General features: G+C 45.1%; 1 protein-coding gene across 2 annotated transcripts in view; it reads right to left on the reverse strand.

The window, feature by feature from the left end:
• Positions 1-1,716: 1,716 nt before the first annotated feature.
• Positions 1,717-25,491, reverse strand: part of atp2c1 (ATPase secretory pathway Ca2+ transporting 1) — a 48,846-nt gene continuing 25,071 nt past the window's right edge. For both annotated transcript variants that reach the window (XM_055924855.1, XM_055924853.1), the window contains 23 exons: positions 23,380-23,469; positions 23,160-23,195; positions 22,793-22,854; positions 22,153-22,261; positions 21,826-21,975; positions 21,512-21,656; positions 16,486-16,552; positions 15,683-15,807; positions 15,484-15,581; positions 15,188-15,283; positions 14,905-14,994; positions 12,729-12,833; positions 12,402-12,558; positions 12,116-12,286; positions 11,470-11,567; positions 9,514-9,564; positions 8,935-9,101; positions 8,710-8,778; positions 8,487-8,603; positions 7,858-8,005; positions 4,610-4,705; positions 4,348-4,489; positions 1,717-3,930 (listed from right to left, as the gene is read on the reverse strand). In XM_055924855.1, coding sequence (XP_055780830.1) covers positions 3,797-3,930; positions 4,348-4,489; positions 4,610-4,705; positions 7,858-8,005; positions 8,487-8,603; positions 8,710-8,778; positions 8,935-9,101; positions 9,514-9,564; positions 11,470-11,567; positions 12,116-12,286; positions 12,402-12,558; positions 12,729-12,833; positions 14,905-14,994; positions 15,188-15,283; positions 15,484-15,581; positions 15,683-15,807; positions 16,486-16,552; positions 21,512-21,656; positions 21,826-21,975; positions 22,153-22,261; positions 22,793-22,854; positions 23,160-23,195; positions 23,380-23,469 — 2,523 coding nt within the window. In that variant the 3' untranslated portion in view covers positions 1,717-3,796. The remainder of the gene's footprint in view (positions 3,931-4,347; positions 4,490-4,609; positions 4,706-7,857; positions 8,006-8,486; positions 8,604-8,709; positions 8,779-8,934; positions 9,102-9,513; positions 9,565-11,469; positions 11,568-12,115; positions 12,287-12,401; positions 12,559-12,728; positions 12,834-14,904; positions 14,995-15,187; positions 15,284-15,483; positions 15,582-15,682; positions 15,808-16,485; positions 16,553-21,511; positions 21,657-21,825; positions 21,976-22,152; positions 22,262-22,792; positions 22,855-23,159; positions 23,196-23,379; positions 23,470-25,491) is intronic.

Consider the following 25,491-nt stretch of genomic DNA (forward strand, 5'->3'; position numbering starts at 1 on the left):
TGAACAGGTCAGGGTTCCATAGCCGCAGGCAGAACAGTTGAAACTGGAGCAGCAGCACGGCCAGGTGGACTGGGGACAGCTGGCCGTGCTGGCCTACCTGGCCTGAACATGCCTCAGGCCAGGTAGTCCTGAGGCATGGTCCTAGGGCTCAGGTCCTCCGAGAGAGAGAGAAAGAGAGAAATAATTAGAGAGAGCATACTTAAATTCAGGACAACAGGACACCGGATAAGACAGGAGAAATACTCCAGATATAACAGACTGACCCTAGCCCCCGACACAAACTACTGCAGCATAAATACTGGAGGCTGAGACAGGAGGGGTCGGCAGACACTGTGACCCTATCCGACATTACCCCCGGACGGGGCCAAACAGGTAGGATATAACACCACCCACTTTGCCAAAGCACAGCCCCCACACCACTAGAGAGATATCTTCAACCACTAACTTACCATCCTGAGACAAGGCCGAGCATAGCCCACAAAGATCTCCGCCACGGCACAACAAAACAACCCCCACAATCATTAATTTCTCTTAGACAATCATCAGTCATTTGTGTAAGTGCTGTGCTTGTTGACTCTCCTTTATAAGTGTGCTGAAGGTCTGTTGTCAATTTGTTTACTGTAAAATAGCATTGTATCTGGTCTACTAAGCTTATCTATATCACTGGAAGTTTCCTTACTTAATAAGACCAACAGGAAACTGTGTCATAAGTGATCACACGCCAGATACTGTTTGTAGAATACTTTCCTCCACTAAAGCATTACTGGCATATTAGTTTTCATTTTCATACAGTCCATCACATTGGTCGGTGTCTTTTTTTAAAGTATGTTGCCCTGTAGTACACCAGGTACTCTACAGGCTGCTGTTGAGTGGGAGGAGAGCAGGCCACAGCAGTCAGAGACCCCCAGTGGATGACGTGGAGGAGTATTACAGGGAAGGCAAGAACCTGACCAGCAGCATGGTTGAAGCCGTCCTGCCCAGTGCTGCAGAACAGTTAACTGATGCAGTGTCTAGCTGTATGTATCCTTGTGTATGATATAGTATAAACTATATTGAAACATACTGCTGTTGATTCTCAAATTGATTCTCATTATCTTGCACTGTTCCTTAGGCTCCAAGGTCAGTGCAGCATGAGGTGTTTTTAGAGACCATTGGTGTGTCTCAGTCTACTTTGCCACTGGTTGAGGCACACCCATCCCCCACCAGACCTGCCTTTTATTTGTGTACATTTTATGGCTGTCATTGACATATTTTATAGTTAATGCTAAAAACAAAGTTTATAAAAGATAGATGTAGATTTTATAAAATGATAAAGACAGAAACATTTATAATATATATAAAGCTTATGATAACTTTGACTTTGTTAAATTTGTTTTTATTTCTTCGCCCGCTGCTGTAAAGAGTATTTTGGTCTTTGAAAATAGCTCTATAAATCCCATGTATTGTTACATTACTGCTGCACTGGAAATATTTTATCTAAATGAAAAATAACATTTAAACCAGCTATTCTTGAGAATTATTGGGTATACACACTGAAGTCTATCTCTGCTTTGGCAGTATATTTTATATGGAAATCTTAAACTGAAAAAAAAACAAATATTGTAATTTTCTGAGCAAAAAGGAGAATTTCAGAATTGGTGTCAGTTATAGTGAAAACATGACACAAACCCTCCACCCAGTTAAAACACACTTCAAATACATATATATATACACACATTTTCATTAAATGTACAGATTTATTCTCATACTATCACAACAGAGTACTGTCTTCAGCTGTGCAACACACACAAAAAATCATAAATAAAAAATAATTGTAGCTGATTTGGCCTGTCAAATGGACCAAAGCAGAGAGTATAATCTCCTGGAAAATAAAGAACATGTCTAATAGAAAGAGCTGGCGATGTGAGCCTGCACCCGCTAGGTGCTGCTGTAGGTAGAGGACTTCTGTTGCCATATCCATAGCACAGACAAAAACTAATTCGGAAAGCAACATCAATGAATTAGCTCCCTGTCCTAAAAATGCTGAAACAACTCCATCTCCTGGTTCATAAAGATATAAACCTGGAATGGGTATGACTAAAATAACCCATTATCAACTGAACCCGTCCTTATAAACCTGGGAATTCGATTATATTTAATGTAAATGATTATCAAAACAAGCTTGTTAATTGAGTGATTCTGCATTGTGAAATACAACCCAGGTATGTCTAGCTGTACCAAAACAAGGCCTCAGAGGCTTCTGGAAAGAGCAGGAAGAGAAAAATGTGCTTAAAAATGGGCACTTTTGACCCAAAACACAGGCAAAATGTATATGAACAGTGCATGTACAGTAAATGGTTGTCATGGAGATAAATATTTGCACTTAATTTACAGTGTGTAAAATAGAGGCAGAATATTAAAAGACCCATTGCGGCTGTTTTTATCACAATATCAAATCATTTCTGGGTAACAAATAAGTACCTTAAAGTGACTTTCTTCAATCAAAAAGCGGTCAAAAACAAACTAAAATATCTTCTTAGCAAGAGGAATTTCCTCAAGCAAAAATGTTGCTATGACTGTCTAGGAGTGGCTGAGTGGGGAGGGGGAAACTGAAAACCAGCTATTACTGGCATGTCATCAAGCAGGCCAAAACTCCATTCCACCAAAACAGGCTGACATTTTTCAAACAGCTCTTACACTAAAAGGGCATTATAATTTCACAGTACTATTCCAACCTCATAGTGTGAAAATATATAGAAAACACAGAAAAAATAAAATGTTGACAGCACTGGACCAAATATCTCTGCCTTTCATTCAAGGCAAACAGTTAATTCCCCAAATGGGAAAAATAATGTAGGTTTGATACAGGGCAAGTGAAGGATGTTGGGGAGGCAGACCGTGGCTGGGGACCGGGATACAATTAACTGTATAGTACTGCTTGATCACTGGGAAAATAAACTGCGGAGTGATGGTCCAAAACACAGTGTCTCCAGGGGCAACTAAATAGATAGCCAGAGTGGAATTAAATGAAACGCCAAATGAAGGCCATCAGTCCTAATCTGTGAGAAAAACCAAACTTATCTGAAGAAAATGTATTATATTAAACCACCAAAATAACAAGGTTTAGTGGTCAACTCTTCCTAAAGTCTATACCAAAACAAAAGTATGCTCACAATTATCAATCCTTAATTGGTTCAAAGTTGATGGTGAGATTGCTACGAGCATGAAAAGCTGGAATGCATGAAAGTAACATCTCTAGACTTCCACAAAGCTATGGTTAGCTACCTGCACTCGAAGCAAGGTGGTGACGAATTAAGAACAGTTACAAAATTCCGTTTATGTTCATGAACCCCAAGACATGAATAGTTAATCTACGAACAATTATGCTGTCCTTAATTGGTCTTAATACCTAGACGTGAGTAGCTGATCTACGAGCAGTAACATTGTCCTCTCAGATCACGACACTATAGACATGAATAGTTGCCACATGAACAACAGTTACAATGTCTCATAAATAAATCCCCTCCTGAGTTCCTGGAGGATGGTACAGTCTGAAAGCAGCACGCCAATGCTTCTCGCAGGTTAGAGGTGGAGGGCAGGGGGGCACTAAGGTTGAGATCCTCCTCGCCCACTTACAGTCCATGACTGAACAGTGAATACCAGCGAGGGACAACAACTGTTTGAGGTCTCTCTCCAGTCCCTGTGTTCAGACCAAATAACCATTGCATCCCATCTACATGTACCCCCCACCCACAAACAACCCAGCCCCGCCCCCTCCGCTCCCCTATCTACTCTGTCACACAGAACGCAATGTGCGTCATACATCGTGGAAGGAGTCTTCTTCAGCCACTGTGGTTCTCCTCTCCCTCACCGCTCTCCACCTCTCCACCCACTTTATGGCCTCAGAGACCACGCAGACAGAGGACGTGAGGCCCACCAGGAACAGCAGGTCTGGAAGGGAAGAAGAGATGGACTGTTACTATAGCACATATAAACCATCCCCTCCATCCCTAACAGACCAGGGTCCGTCTCAGAACAGGAGAGCTGATGTAGGGATCAACCCCCCCCCCCCCGTCCCCGTCCATTACGGCAGCAGGTAGCCGAGGTTAGAGCGTTGGGCCAGTAACCGAAAGGTCGCTGGTTTGAATTGAGCAAGGCACTTAACTAATTTGCGCCCAGGGGCTCTGTACAATGGTTTCCATTTCACTGGTGCGTAACAGGACAAATATAAGCACCCTCCAAATGATTCTGATCTAAAAGGCTAAACTGATCCTAGATCAGAACTCCTATTCTGAGACGCTTTATGAATACAGGCCCTGAAGGCTTAGGTTTAATCTTTAGCTCAGTGGGCTAACATGTCTTTCTTACCAAAGATGCTAAGGCTCTCTGTCTGGAAGACACTCTGCAGTGGAGGGAAGTAGATGACCGCCAGCTGGCCCATGATGGAACCCAGCACCGCGTAGCAGAACATCTTGTTACTGCACAGGCCCATCTCATGGACCATACGAGTCTGACAGAGAGATAGAGAAACAGAGACCGTCATCATGAATCAACAACAGGTCCTAGGTGACATGTTTCTGCCCACTAATCTCTATCCTTCATCCTGTACAGGGCACAGCAGTGCACCCACCTGTGAGCGTGAGCTGAGGGCGTTGAACATGTCGAAGAACACAAAGCAGGTGAAGGTCATGGTGGTGTCTCTGGGAGTGATCAGATTGTCCTGAAGCTGAGAGGAGGAGATACAAACGCATTGATGGAAATACAAGTCAACTGATACAGGAAATAGGTAGGGATTGGCTTGGATTCACTATTAAATGTGATCAGTGAGTTTTATTTTTTTTATCTGAAAACACACATTCCACATCAAAAGTAAATCAGCAGACCGCGTCACGACAGTGCACAGCAGACCGCGTCACGACAGTGCACAGCAGACCGCGTCACGACAGTGCACAGCAGACCGCGTCACGACAGTGCACAGCAGACCGCGTCACGACAGTGCACAGCAGACCGCGTCACGACAGTGCACAGCAGACCGCGTCACGACAGTGCACAGCAGACCGCGTCACGACAGTGCACAGCAGACCGCGTCACGACAGTGCACAGCAGACCGCGTCACGACAGTGCACAGCAGACCGCGTCACGACAGTGCACAGCAGACCGCGCCACGACAGTGCACAGCAGACCGCGCCACGACAGTGCACAGCAGACCGCGCCACGACAGTGCACAGCAGACCGCGTCACGACAGTGCACAGCAGACCGCGTCACGACAGTGCACAGCAGACCGCGTCACGACAGTGCACAGCAGACCGCGTCACGACAGTGCACAGCAGACCGCGTCACGACAGTGCACAGCAGACCGCGTCACGACAGTACACAGCAGACCGCGTCACGACAGTACACAGCAGACCGCGTCACGACAGTACACAGCAGACCGCGTCATGACAGCACACAGAAGACCAATAAACAAACATCAGCCATATTATCAAAGAAGGCAACAATGTCCCGGAGAAAAAAAACATATCTTATGAACACAAAAACAAAACTACTGCTCGTCACGATACTACGGCCAGTCACGATACGACTGCTCGCCACGGGCCAGTCGCGATACGGCTGCTCGCCGCGGGCCAGTCGCGATACGGCTGCTCGCCGCGGGCCAGTCGCGATACGGCTGCTCGTCGCGGGCCAGTCGCGATACGGCTGCTCGTCGCGGGCCAGTCGCGATACGGCTGCTCGTCGCGGGCCAGTCGCGATACGGCTGCTCGTCGCGGGCCAGTCGCGATACGGCTGCTCGTCGCGGGCCAGTCGCGATACGGCTGCTCGTCGCGGGCCAGTCGCGATACGGCTGCCCGTCGCGGGCCAGGCGCGATACTACTGCCCGTCGCGGGCCAGTCGCGATACCACTGCTCGTCGCGGGCCAGTCGCGATACCACTGCTCGTCGCGGGCCAGTCGCGATACCACTGCTCGTCGCGGGCCAGTCGCGATACCACTGCTCGTCGCGGGCCAGTCGCGATACCACTGCTCGTCACGGGCCAGTCGCGATACTACTGCTCGTCACGGGCCAGTCACGATACTACTGCTCGTCACGGGCCAGTCACGATACTACTGCTCGTCACGGGCCAGTCACGATACTACTGCTCGTCACGGGCCAGTCACGATACTACTGCTCGTCACGGGCCAGTCACGATACTACTGCTCGTCACGGGCCAGTCACGATACTACTGATTGTAACGGGCCAGTCACGATACAATCAGTAGTAACAGGCCAGTCATGATACTACTGATTGTAACAGGCCAGTCATAATACTACTGATTGTAACAGGGCAGTCATAATACTACTGATTGTAACAGGCCAGTCATAATACTACTGATTGTAACAGGCCAGTCATAATACTACTGATTGTAACAAGCCAGTCATAATACTACTGATTGTAACAAGCCAGTCATAATACTACTGATTGTAACAAGCCAGTCATAATAGTGGTTGTTACAGGCCAGTCATAATACTACTGATTGTAACAAGCCAGTCATAATAGTGATTGCAACAGGCCAGTCATAATACTATTGATTGTAACAGGCCAGTCATAATACTACTGATTGCAACAGGCCAGTCATAATACTACTGATTGCAACAGGCCAGTCATAATACTACTGATTGTAACAGGCCAGTCATAATACTACTGATTGTAACAGGCCAGTCATAATACTACTGATTGTAACAGGCCAGTCATAATACTACTGATTGTAACAGGCCAGTCATAATACTACTGATTGTAACAGGCCAGTCATAATACTACTGATTGTAACAGGCCAGTCATAATAGTGATTGTAACAGGCCAGTCATAATAGTGATTGTAACAGGCCAGTCATAATAGTGATTGTAACAGGCCAGTCATAATAGTGATTGTAACAGGCCAGTCATAATAGTGATTGTAACAGGCCAGTCATAATAGTGATTGTAACAGGCCAGTCATAATAGTGATTGTAACAGGCCAGTCATAATAGTGATTGTAACAGGCCAGTCATAATAGTGATTGTAACAGGCCAGTCATAATAGTGATTGTAACAGGCCAGTCATAATAGTGATTGTAACAGGCCAGTCATAATAGTGATTGTAACAGGCCAGTCATAATAGTGATTGTAACAGGCCAGTCATAATAGTGATTGTAACAGGCCAGTCATAATAGTGATTGTAACAGGCCAGTCATAATAGTGATTGTAACAGGCCAGTCATAATAGTGATTGTAACAGGCCAGTCATAATAGTGATTGTAACAGGCCAGTCATAATAGTGATTGTAACAGGCCAGTCATAATAGTGATTGTAACAGGCCAGTCATAATAGTGATTGTAACAGGCCAGTCATAATAGTGATTGTAACAGGCCAGTCATAATAGTGATTGTAACAGGCCAGTCATAATAGTGATTGTAACAGGCCAGTCATAATAGTGATTGTAACAGGCCAGTCATAATAGTGATTGTAACAGGCCAGTCATAATAGTGATTGTAACAGGCCAGTCATAATAGTGATTGTAACAGGCCAGTCATAATAGTGATTGTAACAGGCCAGTCATAATAGTGATTGTAACAGGCCAGTCATAATAGTGATTGTAACAGGCCAGTCATAATAGTGATTGTAACAGGCCAGTCATAATAGTGATTGTAACAGGCCAGTCATAATAGTGATTGTAACAGGCCAGTCATAATAGTGATTGTAACAGGCCAGTCATAATAGTGATTGTAACAGGCCAGTCATAATAGTGATTGTAACAGGCCAGTCATAATAGTGATTGTAACAGGCCAGTCATAATAGTGATTTGATAGAAGTTTGATCATGCTTCCCTGAATGATCAAGAACACTACTATGACTACAACTACTTGCCTCTCTCCAGAAGACGAACAGGGTGCCGCATACGATGACGAGTGCCGACACCAGCACCTTGACTAACAGACTGCGTGTGAGGATGCTGTCCCGTACATTCCTCGGAGGCTTCCGGATGACATCCTTATCCACTGGCTCCACTCCCAGACTAAGGATGACAGAGGATTACATGGATTTCCATCTACGGTAATTACCACAAACTATTTTTACACAAAGCATCAGTAATTGTGACTTTAAATCTGGTGGATTTAAATATGAAAGCAGCAGGTAGGCTAGCGGGTAGAGATTTGGGCCAGTAAGTGAAAGCTCGCTAGTTTGAGTCCCCGAGCTGACAAGGTGGGGGGAAAAAACCTGTCGATGTGCCCTAATTGCTCCAGGGTTACCGTTGATAATGGCTGACCCTGGCCGTGACCCCACTCTCCCAGGGTTGGGATATGCAACAAATACATTTCCATTTCACACAAATGCGTATAATACACACTTGTACATGTGTGAAACAGCACAGATATAATCACCCCCCAAATTCTGAAATTATTATTATTATTATTATATCAAATCTTGTGAAACTGAGAGCAGACAATTTTCATGACAAAAGAATACAGTTCCCATAATGCTTTGTGTAGTGTCACCTCTGAGCGGGAGGTCCGTCCATGATGATGTTGATCCACAGGATCTGCATGGCGTTCAGAGGGTTGGGGAAGTTCATCAGCGTTGCCAGGGAGATGAGGGTGAGCGCTGCAATGCTCCTAGGAAACACAATAATGCCAATTTAATAATATTTATAAGAAAGTGGCCCATACAGCATTGTTTCAAGGAATCTTTTTATCAAAAAGGTAGCTGTCCATCACTCACGTGCTCAGCTGGAAGCGGACAAAGTTTCTAATGTTGTTGTAAATGCCTTTCCCTTCCTCGATGGCAGACCTAGGACCAAACAGAATGACAGAAACATTAACTCATTTTGCTATCCTAGCAAAGACACATTTCTAGAAATCATGATGGCTTTGAAGCCCAAAAGAATTAGCAAACTGGGTAACAGTATAAAGTGTTACTGCAAACTGTTTCTAAAAGTTTCCTCACAAGATGGTCTGGAAGTCATCATCCACTAGGATCATGTCTGCTGCCTCTTTACAAACGTCAGTGCCAGTCTGGCCCATGGCAACGCCGATGTCTGCTGCTTTCAGCGCTACGGCATCATTCACACCATCACCCGTCATCGCCACCACAGCACCAATGTTCTGGAGAGACTGGAATGAGAGAGGGAGCGCGGAGATAGAACAGTCAACCCTTGTAATAAATCCACATTATAGTCATGAATTAAACTCCTGAAAGAACAACAGTTTTTAGTTAATGAATCGAGTTCCCTGATCTTGATTGAACTCATTCCTTTAGATTAAAGGGATCTGAAATGGAGTGTATTTTCTAATAATTGTGTGATTTTCATTTTCTTCACTAGCACTCGTAACACTAGTGACTGGAAAACCACCAGGTATTCTGTAGACACTTCCCCGTCACTGAATGTCACAAATTGCGGTGGGAGTTTCTAGAGACTTCCCAGGGCTTTGGAGCCACATGTTGCCAGGCCAGGCTCTGCCTACACAGAACGGGCATTCACACATCATCTCATGCCAACTGGCTGACACTTGGCTGGGTTCTCACCTTGACTATCTTCAGCTTGTGTCTGGGGCTGGCCCGGTAGAACACCACGATCTGGAGGAGACATCACCCTGTTAGACATCACCCTGTTCACCCAGCTCTGTTAGACATCACCCTGTTAGACATCACCCTGTTCACCCAGCCCTGTTAGACATCACCCTGTTCACCCAGCCCTGTTAGACATCACCCTGTTCACCCAGCCCTGTTAGACATCACCCTGTTCACATCACCCTGTTCACCCAGCCCTGTTAGACATCACCCTGTTCACCCAGCTCTGTTAGACATCACCCTGTTCACCCAGCCCTGTTAGACATCACCCTGTTCACCCAGCCCTGTTAGACATCACCCTGTTCACCCAGCCCTGTTAGACATCACCCTGCTCACCCAGCCCTGTTAGACATCACCCTGCTCACCCAGCCCTGTTAGACATCACCCTGCTCACCCAGCCCTGTTAGACATCACCCTGCTCACCCAGCCCTGTTAGACATCACCCTGCTCACCCAGCCCTGTTAGACATCACCCTGTTCACCCAGCCCTGTTAGACATCAGCCTGCTCACCCAGCCCTGTTAGACATCACCCAGCCCTGTTAGACATCACCCTGTTCACCCAGCCCTGTTAGACATCACCCTGTTCACCCAGCCCTGTTAGACATCACCCTGTTCACCCAGCCCTGTTAGACATCACCCTGTTCACCCAGCCCTGTTAGACATCACCCTGTTCACTTCACCCTGTTCACCCAGCCCTGTTAGACATCACCCTGTTCACATCACCCTGTTCACCCAGCCCTGTTAGACATCACCCTGTTCACATCACCCTGTTCACCCAGCCCTGTTAGACATCACCCTGTTCACATCACCCTGTTCACCCAGCCCTGTTAGACATCACCCTGTTCACCCAGCTCTGTTAGACATCACCCTGTTCACCCAGCCCTGTTAGACATCACCCTGCTCACCCAGCCCTGTTAGACATCACCCTGCTCACCCAGCCCTGTTAGACATCACCCTGCTCACCCAGCCCTGTTAGACATCACCCTGCTCACCCAGCCCTGTTAGACATCACCCTGTTCACCCAGCCCTGTTAGACATCACCCTGCTCACCCAGCCCTGTTAGACATCACCCAGCCCTGTTAGACATCACCCTGTTCACCCAGCCCTGTTAGACATCACCCTGTTCACCCAGCCCTGTTAGACATCACCCTGCTCACCCAGCCCTGTTAGACATCACCCTGCTCACCCAGCCCTGTTAGACATCACCCTGCTCACCCAGCCCTGTTAGACATCACCCTGCTCACCCAGCCCTGTTAGACATCACCCTGTTCACCCAGCCCTGTTAGACATCACCCTGCTCACCCAGCCCTGTTAGACATCACCCAGCCCTGTTAGACATCACCCTGTTCACCCAGCCCTGTTAGACATCACCCTGTTCACCCAGCCCTGTTAGACATCACCCTGTTCACCCAGCCCTGTTAGACATCACCCTGTTCACCCAGCCCTGTTAGACATCACCCTGTTCACCCAGCTCTGTGTTTGAGTGTTTTACAGCTTGATAAGGATGATGTTCACATTTAATAAAAGCTCTGACGAAGGCCAAGAGGGCGACATGTAAGCTTTAACACAAATAAGTGATATCAGCAAGAGCAGCACGTGGGTTTCTCTGTTCTTTGATCAGCAAGAGCAGCACGTGGGTTTCTCTGTTCTTTGATCAGCAAGAGCAGCACGTGGGTTTCTCTGTTCTTTGATCAGCAAGAGCAACGTGTGCGTTTCTCTGTTCCTTGATGCACATTTACAACGTACATGTGAACGTAATGAAGGTATTCAATTCAATTCCAACAACTTTATTTGTCCACTTAGGACAATAATATGTGAAGACGGTACACTCTGTATTATTTAAAGAATAAGGATTGTGAGTCAGAGAAAGTCACAGTGTATTAGAGCCTGCGTGTGTTGATATGTTCCTACCCTGGGCACCATCTGAGACAGCTGTTGGAGGTCCATCTGGTCCACCTCCTCTCCAGACAGAGACTGGGAGCCCTTGGTGTAGATTCCCAGACGGCCCGCTGAGGACACACAAGGACACACGCACGGTCAGATATTGCATCCCCATTTCATCATACGTTTTTTGCTAAAAATGTATCTCTGAGGTTGCAAGAGGGAGATTACAAGTTACAAGTGGGGGGAGATTACAAAAGGGAGATTACAAGTTACAAGTGGGGGGAGATTACAAAAGGGAGATTACAAGTTACAAGTGGGGGGAGATTACAAAAGGGAGATTACAAGTTACAAGTGGGGGGAGATTACAAGTTACAAGTGGGGGGAGATTACAAAAGGGAGATTACAAGTTACAAGTGGGGGGAGATTACACGTTACAAGTGGGGGGAGATTACACGTTACAAGTGGGGGGAGATTACAAGTTACAAGTGGGGGGAGATTACAAGTTACAAGTGGGGGGAGATTACAAGTTACAAGTGGGGGGAGATTACAAGTTACAAGTGGGGGGAGATTACAAGTTACAAGTGGGGGGAGATTACAAGTTACAAGTGGGGGGAGATTACAAGTTACAAGTGGGAGAGAGATGAAGATAGAGAGGAAAACAAGCGCGCCTCACCTATGGACACAGCTGTCTCCTGGGAGTCTCCAGTGATCATCTTGATGGCCACTCCTGAGCTGATGAGCGTGCCCACAGCCTCTTTGACCCCTGACCTGGGCGGATCGATGATGCCCACCAGGCCCAGGAACGACAGGTTGCCCATCTCCGAACCCGACGCAAAAGCCAGAACTGCGCCGGAAAACAAGACATTGTTGTTACTTTAGCAATCCTCGAAGGAAAAAAGGTAGGGCTTTACTTGGAATCGGGCCAATGACACTGGCCACTTCCACCAACCTCCCTTTACCTCTGAGGCCTGAGGATCCCATGTAACTCTTCTGCTGCTGGTAGAGCTCCCTCTGCTGGTGGTTGAGAGGTAGTGTTGCACCTTTGCTGTGGTAGTAGCTACAGAAGCGGATGACCTGCTCATAAGCCCCCTTCATGTAATACACACCTGGCTGGTCCTGAGGTAACACATCACCAAGGACAGAAAACACCATGACACATTCATCACACTGAACCTCATAGGACAACACTACTACAGATACAATGTCTCTTCGCTGTGTCCATGTTACGTAGAAGAAACAGTGAATGTGGAAAGGAGTAAGGGTGTTGGTGCTCTGGACTGACTGACCTGCTGAGTGCGGTGGACACAGCGGACGGCCATCCACTTCTGTTCTGAACTGAAAGGGTTTTCCTCCAGACGTACATACTCCTGCTGCTGCCCTTCAAGACCCATCTGCAGGGAACATACTTTGGTGACCGGCTTCTGTTCATCTTTGTGTGTGTGTGTGTGTGTCAGAGAGAGTGAGCGTGTGATAGTTTCTCCCTCTGGGGACTGGTTCGTTTTCTAGTCACACTTGTAGGAGTGTGTATTCTTGTTGGTGACACACAGTCATCGAACCGAGTCTGGAAGTGTCTCACCCACATACATATGCACACACACACACACTCATATACACAAACACACGAGTTCTAATCTCCAATTGTAATTACGCCAGCGTTGTCAAGTCACACACCGTTACCAAGGCAGTCGCTCCCACACTAAGATGTGGCTAAGATAAAAATATATATATATAGGACAAAACACACGTCACGACAAGAGAGACAACACAGCATATAACCCGTGTGTTAATAATCTGAAGGGCTCTCACAGACACACATATAACCCCTGTGTGTTAATAATCTGAAGGGGTCACAGACACACATATAACCCCTGTGTGTTAATAATCTGAAGGGGTCACAGACACACATATAACCCCTGTGTGTTAATAATCTGAAGGGCTCTCACAGACACACATATAACCCCTGTGTGTTAATAATCTGAAGGGCTCTCACAGACACACATATAACCCCTGTGTGTTAATAATCTGAAGGGCTCTCACAGACACACATATAACCCCTGTGTGTTAATAATCTGAAGGGCTCTCACAGACACACATATAACCCCTGTGTGTTAATAATCTGAAGGGCTCTCACAGACACACATATAACCCCTGTGTGTTAATAATCTGAAGGGCTCTCACAGACACACATATAACCCCTGTGTGTTAATAATCTGAAGGGCTCTCACAGACACACATATAACCCCTGTGTGTTAATAATCTGAAGGGCTCTCACAGACACACATATAACCCCTGTGTGTTAATAATCTGAAGGGCTCTCACAGACACACATATAACCCCTGTGTGTTAATAATCTGAAGGGCTCTCACAGACACACATATAACCCCTGTGTGTTAATAATCTGAAGGGCTCTCACAGACACACATATAACCCCTGTGTGTTAATAATCTGAAGGGCTCTCACAGACACACATATAACCCCTGTGTGTTAATAATCTGAAGGGCTCTCACAGACACACATATAACCCCTGTGTGTTAATAATCTGAAGGGCTCTCACAGACACACATATAACCCCTGTGTGTTAATAATCTGAAGGGCTCTCACAGACACACATATAACCCCTGTGTGTTAATAATCTGAAGGGCTCTCACAGACACACATATAACCCCTGTGTGTTAATAATCTGAAGGGCTCTCACAGACACACATATAACCCCTGTGTGTTAATAATCTGAAGGGCTCTCACAGACACACATATAACCCCTGTGTGTTAATAATCTGAAGGGCTCTCACAGACACACACATAACCCCTGTGTGTTAATAATCTGAAGGGCTCTCACAGACACACATATAACCCCTGTGTGTTAATAATCTGAAGGGCTCTCACAGACGCACATATAACCCCTGTGTGTTAATAATCTGAAGGGCTCTCACAGACACACACATAACCCCTGTGTGTTAATAATCTGAAGGGCTCTCACAGACACACATATAACCCCTGTGTGTTAATAATCTGAAGGGGTCACAGACACACATATAACCCCTGTGTGTTAATAATCTGAAGGGGTCTCACAGACACACATATAACCCCTGTGTGTTAATAATCTGAAGGGGTCACAGACACACACTTAACCCGTGTGTTAATAATCTGAAGGGCTCTCACAGACACACACATAACCCCTGTGTGTTAATAATCTGAAGGGGTCACAGACACACACTTAACCCGTGTGTTAATAATCTGAAGGGCTCTCACAGACACACATAACGCTTGTGTGTGCTTACTGCTTTGTGGCCAGGGCGCTAACGGCGTCGGCTAGCAATGAAATGTGTATGTATGTATGTATGTATGTATGTATGTATGTATGTATGTATGTATGTATGTATGTATGTATGTATGTATGTATGTGTGTATGTGTGTATGTATGTATGTATGTATGTATGTATGTATGTATGTATGTATGTATACCTTCATGGCCAGGGCGATGAGGGCCCCCTCAGTGGGGCGTCCCATCAGGGTGTTGTTCCTGATGACAGCGTCATTGCATATGCAACCAGCCTATCAGAGAGCAGAAGGACAGGCGGTTATGACATCAGATGCTAGCCCAGATCCTTTACCCATGCCGTCGTAGAGGGCCAGTTCACCACATGTTCGGTGTCTCTCCGGCGTTATTAAATGAGTGCAGACCAAGTCGTCACTTCAGAGTATTGAGATTTACCCCAATGACCACGTATCTGTCCCAGTTTCTCACCTCTACAATCTTGCTGACGGAGGTGTTTGAGAAGCCGTGGATCTCCTCCCCGTGCAGTAACACCTCCCCGGCTCCATTGTAACCCACGCCCGTCACCTGGCAGAGAGGACAACATGGAGGACACAGCAAAACAATGAAGATCAACAAACATCCCACAAAAATATTTTTGATGTAAACCCTCATTTCACAAGATAAATTGACTTTGAACACATTCTCATTTACGGTAAAGACCTTGCCAGATGACTAAATAACAGTCCTAAACTAGGCATGAGGAACTAGCCTCACACACTGTGTACCTCAACATGTAGTCCATCGGCGGTGAACAGGTGAGTGACGGTCATCTCGTTCTTGGTCAGAGTCCCCGTCTTGTCTGAGCAGATGACGTTGCAGCAGCCTGGATGATGGAGGAAGTGATCGGGTCAAATTAAACTAGACACGTACACACACCAAACTGAGTGTTAAAGGCAGAGCTCGGCTACCTCCGCCAGACCCTACCAAGTGTCTCCACGATGGGCAGCTTCTTGACAATGGCCCTCTTCTTGACCATCCTCATCACACCGAGGGCCAAGGTGACCGTCACCACGATGGGTAGACCCTCAGGGATGGCTGCCACCGCCAGGCTGGGGTTAGAGGGGAGGAAGAGGGAGGAGACGAGAGCGGAAAACCGCTAAGTCTTTACTTGAAGAGAGTGCACAGTGTGTGTGTGTACATTGGCATTCCTACCAACTTTATTCACAACACCTCACTTCACCTTCCAGGTGTGAGAAAAGAACACTTTCACTGTAATGTAAATACAGGTTAACAAGGTTAGCTGCACACCCCGAGGTACTGACGGTGCAAAGAAGTGATGAGGAACGATACAATCTCTGATCTCCTGTGAAAGAGAAAACACTGTCTTGCTAAAATCACCACAATGACGTGACCCCAATTGTGTGATTGTATTACAGGGTTTCCTTTACTTAAAAAATAACAAAATGACAGGAAGTGTAATCTGAACCCTTACACTACTGCGCTCACCTCCGTAACCAGGCACGTGACAACACCCATCAAATCCCCCATTACGCTCTGCTAACCTACTCAGATGTCACACTGAATGAATTAGTGGTATCAAAAGATCTTTCACATGGCATTCTGCCCTGGGGAACACTAAACATACTGTGTTGTTGGATTAGACGTCTATGGTAGAGAATATGCCCATATATTGGGATATGTTGACAATGACAGAAACAACGGCAACACATCATTTATACAAAGCACTGTACTATTTGCATATATGGAACATACAAAATGGGGCTTACCTGACACCGATGGTGAACATGTCTAATAAGTGTTTCCCCTGGAGCCAACCAACCAGCATGATCACCCCTGAAACCCATGGCAACACTCATTAGTGGTGGTTAGCCATGTACTGGCTGGGAGCATTACCACTATATAGACAGCATTACCACTATATAGACAGCATTACCACTATATAGACAGCATTACCACTATATAGACAGCATTACCACTATATAGACAGCATTACCACTATATAGACAGCATTACCACTATATAGACAGCATTAACTGGCTGGGAGCATTAACTATAGATACAGTACCGTTCAAAAGTTTGGGCTCACTTAGAAATGTCCTTTTTGAAAGAAAAGCACATTTTTGTCCATTAAAATAACATCAAATTGATCAGAAATACAGTCTAGACCTTGTTAATGTTGTAAATGACTATTGTAGCTGGAAACGGCAGATTTTTTATGGAATAGGCGTGCAGAGGGGTACAGAGGCCCATTATCAGCAACCATCACTCCTGTATTCCAATGGCACATTGTGTTAGCTAATCCAAGTTTATCATTTTAAAAAGGCTAATTGATCATTAGGAAACCTTTTGCAATTATGTTAGCACAGCTGAAAACTGTTGTGCTCATTTAAAGAAGCAATACAACTGGCGAGTTTCAGAAGAAAGTTATTTGTTTCTGGTCATTTTGAGCCTGTAATCAAACCCACAAATGTTGATGCTCCAGATACTCAACTAGTCTAAAGAAGGCCAGTTGTATTGCTTCTTTAAATGAGCACAACAGTTTTCAGCTGTGCTAACATAATTGCAAAAGGTTTCCTAATGATCAATTAGCCTTTTTAAAATGATAAACTTGGATTAGCTAACACAACGTGCCATTGGAACACAGGAGTGATGGTTGCTGATAAATGGGCCTCTGTACGCCTATGTAGATACTCCATAAAAAACTATAAAAATCTGCCGTTTCCAGCTACAATAGTCATTTACAACATTAACAATGTCTAGACTGTATTTCTGATCAATTTTAAATGGACAAAACAAGGACATTTCTAAGTGACCACACACACAAATATATATATACACACACGATTAACTGGCTGGGAGCATTAACAGTCTCAGGGTTCTCCCCAGGATTTTTTAACAAGGTGGTGTTGCTGAGTTTTTCAACACCTGTAACTGCCATTTCATGCAATCTAGAGCAAAAAAAATGCCTTAAATGATAAATAAGTAAAAAAATATATATAATTCATTATATATTTTTATGATTATATAGTGGCGCTGCCAGTCCGGGAAGGTGGCGCACTGCCCGTCTTACATTCTTTGGGGGGGAACTCTGAGTATACAATATACCTGTATACACAGTATAAACTGGCTTGGAGCAGTATATATACACACACAGTATAAACTGGCTTGGAGCAGTATATATACACACACAGTATAAACTGGCTTGGAGCAGTATATATACACACAGTATAAACTGGCTTGGAGCAGTATATATACACACAGTATAAACTGGCTTGGAGCAGTATATATACACACAGTATAAACTGGCTTGGAGCAGTATATTTACACAGTATAAACTGGCTTGGAGTAGTATATACACACACAGTATAAACTGGCTTGGAGCAGTATATTTACACAGTATAAACTGGCTTGGAGCAGTATATACAGTTGAAGTCGGACGTTTACATACACTTAGGTTGGTGTCATTAAAACTCGTTTCTCAACCACTCCACAAATTTCTTGTTAATAAACTATAGTTTTGGCAAGCCGGTTAGGACATCTACTTTGTGCATGACACAAGTCATTTTTCCAACAATTGTTTACAGACAGATTATTTCACTTATAATTCATTATATCACAATTCCAGTGGGTCAGAAGTTTACATACACTAAATTGACTGTGCCTTTAAACAGCATGGGAAATTCCCAAAAATGTATATCATGCTTTAGAAGATTCTGATTAATTGACTCAGGCTAATTGACATAATTTGAGGTGTACCTGTGGATGTATTTCAAGGCCTACCTTCAAACTCAGTGCCGCTTTGCTTGACATCATGCGAAAATCAAAAGAAATCAGCCAAGACCTCAGAAAAAAAATGTAGACCTCCACAAGTCTGGTTCATCCTTGGAAGCAATTTCCAAACGTCTGAAGGTACCACGTTCATCTGTACAAACAATAGTACGCAAGTATAAACACCATGGGACCACCTAGCCGTCATACCGCTCAGGAAGGAGACGCGTTCTGTCTCCTAGAGATGAACATACTTTGGTGCGAAAAGTGCAAATCAATCCCAGAACAACAGCAAAGGACCTTGTAAAGATGCTGGAGTAAACACGTACAAAGGTATCTATATCCACAGTAAAACGAGTCATATATCGACATAACATGAAAGGCCACTCAGCAAGGAAGAAGCCACTGCTCCAAAACCTCCATAAAAAACTGCACATGGGGACAAAGATTGTACTTTTTGGAGAAATATCCACTGGTCTGATGAAACAAAAGCAGAACTGTTTGGCAATAATGACCATTGTTATGTTTGGAGGAAAAAGGGGAGGCTTGCAAGCCGAAGAACACCATCCAAACCGGGAAACCGGGGGGGCAGCATCATGTTGTGGGGGTGCTTTGCTGCAGGAGGGACTGGTGCACTTCACAAAATAGATGGCATATTGAGGAAGGAAAAGTATGTGGATATATTGAAGCAACATCAAGACATCAGTCAGGAAGTTAAAGCTTGGTTGCAAATAGGTCTTCCAAATGGACAATGACCCCAAACATACTTCCAAAGTTGTGGCAAAATGGTTTAAGGACAACAAAGATAAGGTATTGGAGTGGCTATCACAAAGCCCTGACCTCAATCCTATAGAAAATTTGTGGGCAGAACTGAAAAAGCGTGTGCGAGCAAGAAGGCCTACAAACTTGACTCAGTTACAGCAGTTCTGTCAGGAGGAATGGGCCAAAAATCACCCAACATTGTGGGAAGCTTGTGGAAGGCTACCCGAAATGTTTGATCCAAGTTAAACAATTTAAAGGCAATGCTACCAAATACTAATTGAGTGTATGTCAACTTCTGACCCACTGGGAATGTGATGAAAGAAATAAAAGCTGAAATAAAATCATGCTCTCTACTATTATTTTGACATTTCACATTCTTAAAATAAAGTGGTGATCCTAACTGACCTAAAATAGGGAATTTTTACTAGGATTAAATGTCAGGAATTGTGAGAAAACTGAGTTAAAATGTATTTGGCTGAGGTGTATGTAAACTTCTGACTTCAACTGGCTTGGAGCAGTATATATAGACACAGTATAAACTGGCTTGGAGCAGTATATATACATATATACAGTGGGGCAAAAAAGTATTTAGTCAGCCACCAATTGTGTAAGTTCTCCCACTTAAAAAGATGAGGCTTGTAATTTTCATCATAGGTACACTTCAACTATGACAGACAAAATGAGAGAAAAAAATCCAGAAAATCACATTGTAGGATTTTTTATGAATTTATTTGCAAATTATGGTGGAAAATAAGTATTTGGTCAATAACAAAAGTTTCTCAATACTTTGTTATATACCCTTGGTTGGCAATGACAGAGGTCAAACGTTTTCTGTAAGTCTTCACACTGTTGCTGGTATTTTGGCCTATTCCTCCATGCAGATCTCCTGTTTTGGGGCTGTTGCTGGGCAACACGGACTTTCAACTCCCTCTAAAGATTTTCTATGGGGTTGAGATCTGGAGACTGGCTAGGCCACTCCAGGACCTTGAAATACTTCTTATGAAGCCACTCCTTCGTTGCCCGGGCGGTGTGTTTGGGATCATTGATCATGATGTTTCCACCCCCATGCTTCACAGTAGGTATGGTGTTCTTTGGATGCAACTCAGCATTCTTTGTCCTCCAAACACGACAAGTTGAGTTTTTACCAAAAAGTTATATTTTGGTTTCATCTGACCATATGACATTCTCCCAATCTTCTTCTGGATCATCCAAATGCTCTCTAGCAAACTTCAGACGGGCCTGGACATGTACTGGCTTAAGCAGGGGCACACATCTGGCACTGCAGGATTTGAGTCCCTGGCGGCGTAGTGTGTTACTGATGGTAGGCTTTGTTACTTTGGTCCCAGCTCTCTGCAGGTCATTTACTAGGTCCCCCCGTGTGGTTCTGGTATTTTTGCTCACCGTTCTTGTGATCATTTTGACCCCACGGGGTGAGATCTTGCGTGGAGCCCCAGACCGAGGGAGGTTATCAGTGGTCTTGTATGTCTTCCATTTCCTAATAATTGCTCCCACAGTTGATTTCTTCAAACCAAGCTGCTTACCTATTGCAGATTCAGTCTTCCCAGCCTGGTGCAGGTCTACAATTTAGTTTCTGGTGTCCTTTGACAGCTCTTTGGTCTTGGCCATAGTGGAGTTTGGAGTGTAACTGTTTGAGGTTGTGGACAGGTGTCTTTTATACTGATAACAAGTTCAAACAGGTGCCATTAATACAGGTAAGGAGTGGAGGACAGAGGAGCCTCTTAAAGAAGAAGTTACAGGTCTGTGAGAGCCAGAAATCTTGCTTGATTGTAGGTGACCAAATACTTATTTTCCACCATAATTTGCAAATAAATTCATAAAAAATCCTACAATGTGATTTTCTGGATTTCTTTTTCTCATTTTGTCTGTCATAGTTGAAGTGATGATGAAAATTACAGGCCTCTCTCATCTTTTTAAGTGGGAGAACTTGCACAATTGGTTGCTGACTAAATACTTTTTTGCCCCACTGTATATATACACACACACACACACACACACACACATATATATACACACACATACATATATATATATATACATACACACACAACTGTACATGCCATTTAGCAGACACTGAGTATCCAAAGCGACTTACAGTCATGCGCGGATACATTTTACATATGTGTGTTTCCTGGGAATCAAACCCACCAATCATGGCGTTGCAAGCGCCATGCTCTACCTACTGAGCCATTCAGGACCACGAGAACATGTGCACATTTGAGAACAACAAGAAATATGTAGTACCTATGATTCCAAAGGAATAAAGCGAGAGCTGTTTTCCAAGCAGGTCCATGCTTTTCTGTAAAGGCGTTTTAGGGGCCTCCTCTGCTTGCATCATCTTAAAAACCTCTCCAAATTCAGAATTTTCTCCTGTTCCTATGACGATACCCTATATTACAAAAACAAAAAAGTTACACAATGATATAAGACGCTATTAATCACAATCTGTAACTTTCATTTCCAGCCAGAAGTGCTGCTCCATAACTTATTGGTAAACTGTTGGGATGGGTCATGTGACATTGTGGTCAACCATGACCTTCAACAGACATCCTAGGTACCTTGGCTTTGCCACATCGCACCAGGGTTCCCATGAAGGCCACATTGCTGCGGGAGGTGATGTCATTGTTGGTGGGCTGGTGGGACGTGGACTTGGAGCAGGGCGTGGTCTCTCCCGTCAGACTGGACTCATCCACTGATAGGTCAGTTGCCTGGGAGAGAGAGGGGGTGAAAGGTTTGCCAGTCACTTCAGCAATTCTTTTGCTGCCAGCTTTTTTTGTTGAGTAGAGCTAGTGAAGTCCCACCCATTGCAGATCTATGTTTATGTGTAAGAGTGAGAACGACAGTATCTCTTACAGCTTCTTAACAGGTGTGAGTTTATAACACACCTCAAAGAGTCGTAGATCAGCCGGGACTCTCTCCCCAACAGAGAGACAGACAGTGTCTCCAGGGACCAACTCCCGAGCCAGCATGCGCTCCAGATGTCCTTCCCTCACACTAGAGGGGGGAGAGATGGAGAGAGACAGAAACGGGGAGAGCGAGACAGAGAGCGAGAGAGACAGAAAGCGAGACCGAGAGAGAGGAGAGAGAGATAGAAGAGGGAATTGAACTGTAATCAGCAATGACCATGCTAATGCTACAGTATGCAAGCTATCCTGCACTATGCTAGTTCCACCACCAGCATCCAAGGGCAACAGCTTGTAGCAGCCTGGGGATATGGAAGAGTGTGTGTGTGTGAGTATTTTGAGGGGGGGGGGATCTTGTGTTGTAAGTGCAAATCTGGCCCTCTGGATCCTGTTTGAAGTGGAAATTACATCAATTTCTCCATGTCCCCTTTACAGTTCTTTCAGGAGGCACCAGTGCTTTCTTTATCCCAGGATGTGTGCACTAAGTCTATGGGAGTGACGTTGGTCCTAAGCTGCATCCACTGTCATGTTTGACTCTCATTCCATATGTAGATACAATTAGTGATGGGTGAGTAAGAAAAACATAGCAGAGAGCATTGGAGCTGAGCGAGGCAGTGCTCACCAGTGGCATTCTGGAGGCACAAGTTTTCCCAGCTCTTCAAGGGACTTCTCGGAGCGGTATTCCTTCAGAGAAACAGAGCGAGCATAGCTGAAACAACTCTCTACGAATGGCTTTGATCAGTTTTCATGCCCCTCATAAATGATGGAACAGCAATGCATTTCCAATGTTCTCGCTACGGAGACGAGCCCCCCCCCCCCCCCCCCCCCCCCCCCCCCCCCCCCCCGTCTGTTTCGTTCCACTGTGATCTGTTTGGCATCTGGCTTTGTGCTCTGAGAATACACCATGACATCTGCAGAGAAACACACTGACTGACTCCCTGTCACAACTAACACAGTTCACAGAGTGAAGGCAAATAAAGAAGTCTCACCTGGACAAAGGCAACTGTGACCACTATTATAATGGCCTGTCAAGGAGAAAAAGAGGGGTGGGGGAGAGGGAGAGAGATATATAATAGGTTAGCGCTTAACTCTCCATTCTCTGTAGTACCCAGTCTAATCTGTTGTCAGACATTTCTGGAGCACCATGGAATTACTCACAGTACTAAATGGTATACTATAAATAACCTGTGGGGTGATGAGGTTCCTTACCACTGTGATGCTGATGGCATCATCAAACTGGTGCATGAGCACACTGATGACAGCAGAGGCCAGTAGCAACATGATGAGAGGATCCTTAAACTGGGGGAGCGAGAGAGGGAGAGAGAGAGAGAGAGGGAGAGGGAGAATGCCATCATTGAGGTGTTGCACTGCACGATCAATACCAACGTTCCACATCTGATGTGATTGGTAGTGACTTGTGTGAGTGTGTGTGACTGAATGAGTGAGTGAGTGACTATATAGAAGAGACACAAAATAAGGGTCTCTGTACAGAGAAAGTCAGAAGCCCATTCATTTGTCAAACAAGGTCCTGGAAGCTGCCGGAAGGTTGTCAGACACACATAAGGTATATACTGTATCTGAATGACACAGTAATACTTTCAATGACACGGCAAACCTCCAACACAGTCAGAAACTACATCTCCTCTACATGTGAAACCTCTCTGGCAGACAGAGAGAGAGTAATGGCTGAATGTAGCCTGGTTCCTCTGGCAGACAGAGAGAGAGTAATGGCTGAATGTAGCCTGGTTCCTCTGGCAGACAGAGAGAGAGTAATGGCTGAATGTAGCCTGGTTCCTCTGGCAGACAGAGAGAGAGTAATGGCTGAATGTAGCCTGGTTCCTCTGGCAGACAGAGAGAGAGTAATGGCTGAATGTAGCCTGGTTCCTCTCTGGTTTCTTCCTAGGTTCCTGCCTTTTTAGGGAGCTTTTCCTAGCCACCGTGCTTCTACATCTGCATTGCTTGGTGTTTGGGGTTTTAGGCTGACTTTAGAGGTGAGGGGAGACTGACTAATCTACAAATCACCTTGCATCATAAAAAACTACTCAATATTATTTGCAGATCAGTCAGTCGGTAACAATTGACCCATTATACATCATGGCTTCGATGCTCTCAAATACGGCCACTGACTGCACAGTGGGAGTACATGCCCAATCTGTCATGTCTGGGCAAGACACTAATTAGCCAGCCAATGGCGCTGTCGCTCCCTTTGCCAGGATAATTGAGGCGGCATGGCGAGCGGACAAAGCACTGAGTCTACAGTAATTAATGTGTTCAATATGTACATGGTGGTTCAAAATCAGGTAGGAGTGACAGTGTTTGATTAAAGACCTCCAGAGTCCTGGTTTCCTGGTTACTTCTGACAGGAACAAGATCAGGTAGGAGTGACAGTGTTTGATTAAAGACCTCCAGAGTCCTGGTTTCTTGGTTACTTCTGACAGGAACAAGATCAGGTAGGAGTGACAGTGTTTGATTAAAGGCCTCCAGAGTCCTGGTTTCCTGGTTACTTCTGACAGGAACAAGATCAGGTAGGAGTGACAGTGTTTGATTAAAGGCCTCCAGAGTCCTGGTTACTTCTGACAGGAACAAGATCAGGTAGGAGTGACAGTGTTTGATTAAAGGCCTCCAGAGTCCTGGTTACTTCTGACAGGAACAAGATCAGGTAGGAGTGACAGTGTTTGATTAAAGACCTCCAGAGTCCTGGTTTCTTGGTTACTTCTGACAGGAACAAGATCAGGTAGGAGTGACAGTGTTTGATTAAAGACATCCAGAGTCCTTGTTTCTTGGTTACTTCTGACAGGAACAAGATCAGGTAGGAGTGACAGTGTTTGATTAAAGACCTCCAGAGTCCTGGTTTCCTGGTTACTTCTGACAGGAACAAGATCAGGTAGGAGTGACAGTGTTTGATTAAAGGCCTCCAGAGTCCTGGTTACTTCTGACAGGAACAAGATCAGGTAGGAGTGACAGTGTTTGATTAAAGGCCTCCAGAGTCCTGGTTACTTCTGACAGGAACAAGATCAGGTAGGAGTGACAGTGTTTGATTAAAGACCTCCAGAGTCCTGGTTTCCTGGTTACTTCTGACAGGAACCGGAAGAGATGGACTCAACACCACTATGTACCCACTGTCTGCCTCTCAGAGAGATGGATTCAACACCACTATGTACCCACTGTCTGCCTCTCAGAGAGATGGATTCAACACCACTATGTACCCACTGTCAGCCTCTCAGAGAGATGGACTCAACACCACTATGTACCCACCGTCTGCCTCTCAGAGAGATGGATTCAACACCACTATGTACCCACTGTCTGCCTCTCAGAGAGATG

The sequence above is a fragment of the Salvelinus fontinalis genome, chromosome 6, assembly GCF_029448725.1.
Source record: "Salvelinus fontinalis isolate EN_2023a chromosome 6, ASM2944872v1, whole genome shotgun sequence".
Taxonomy (NCBI): Eukaryota; Metazoa; Chordata; class Actinopteri; order Salmoniformes; family Salmonidae; genus Salvelinus; species Salvelinus fontinalis.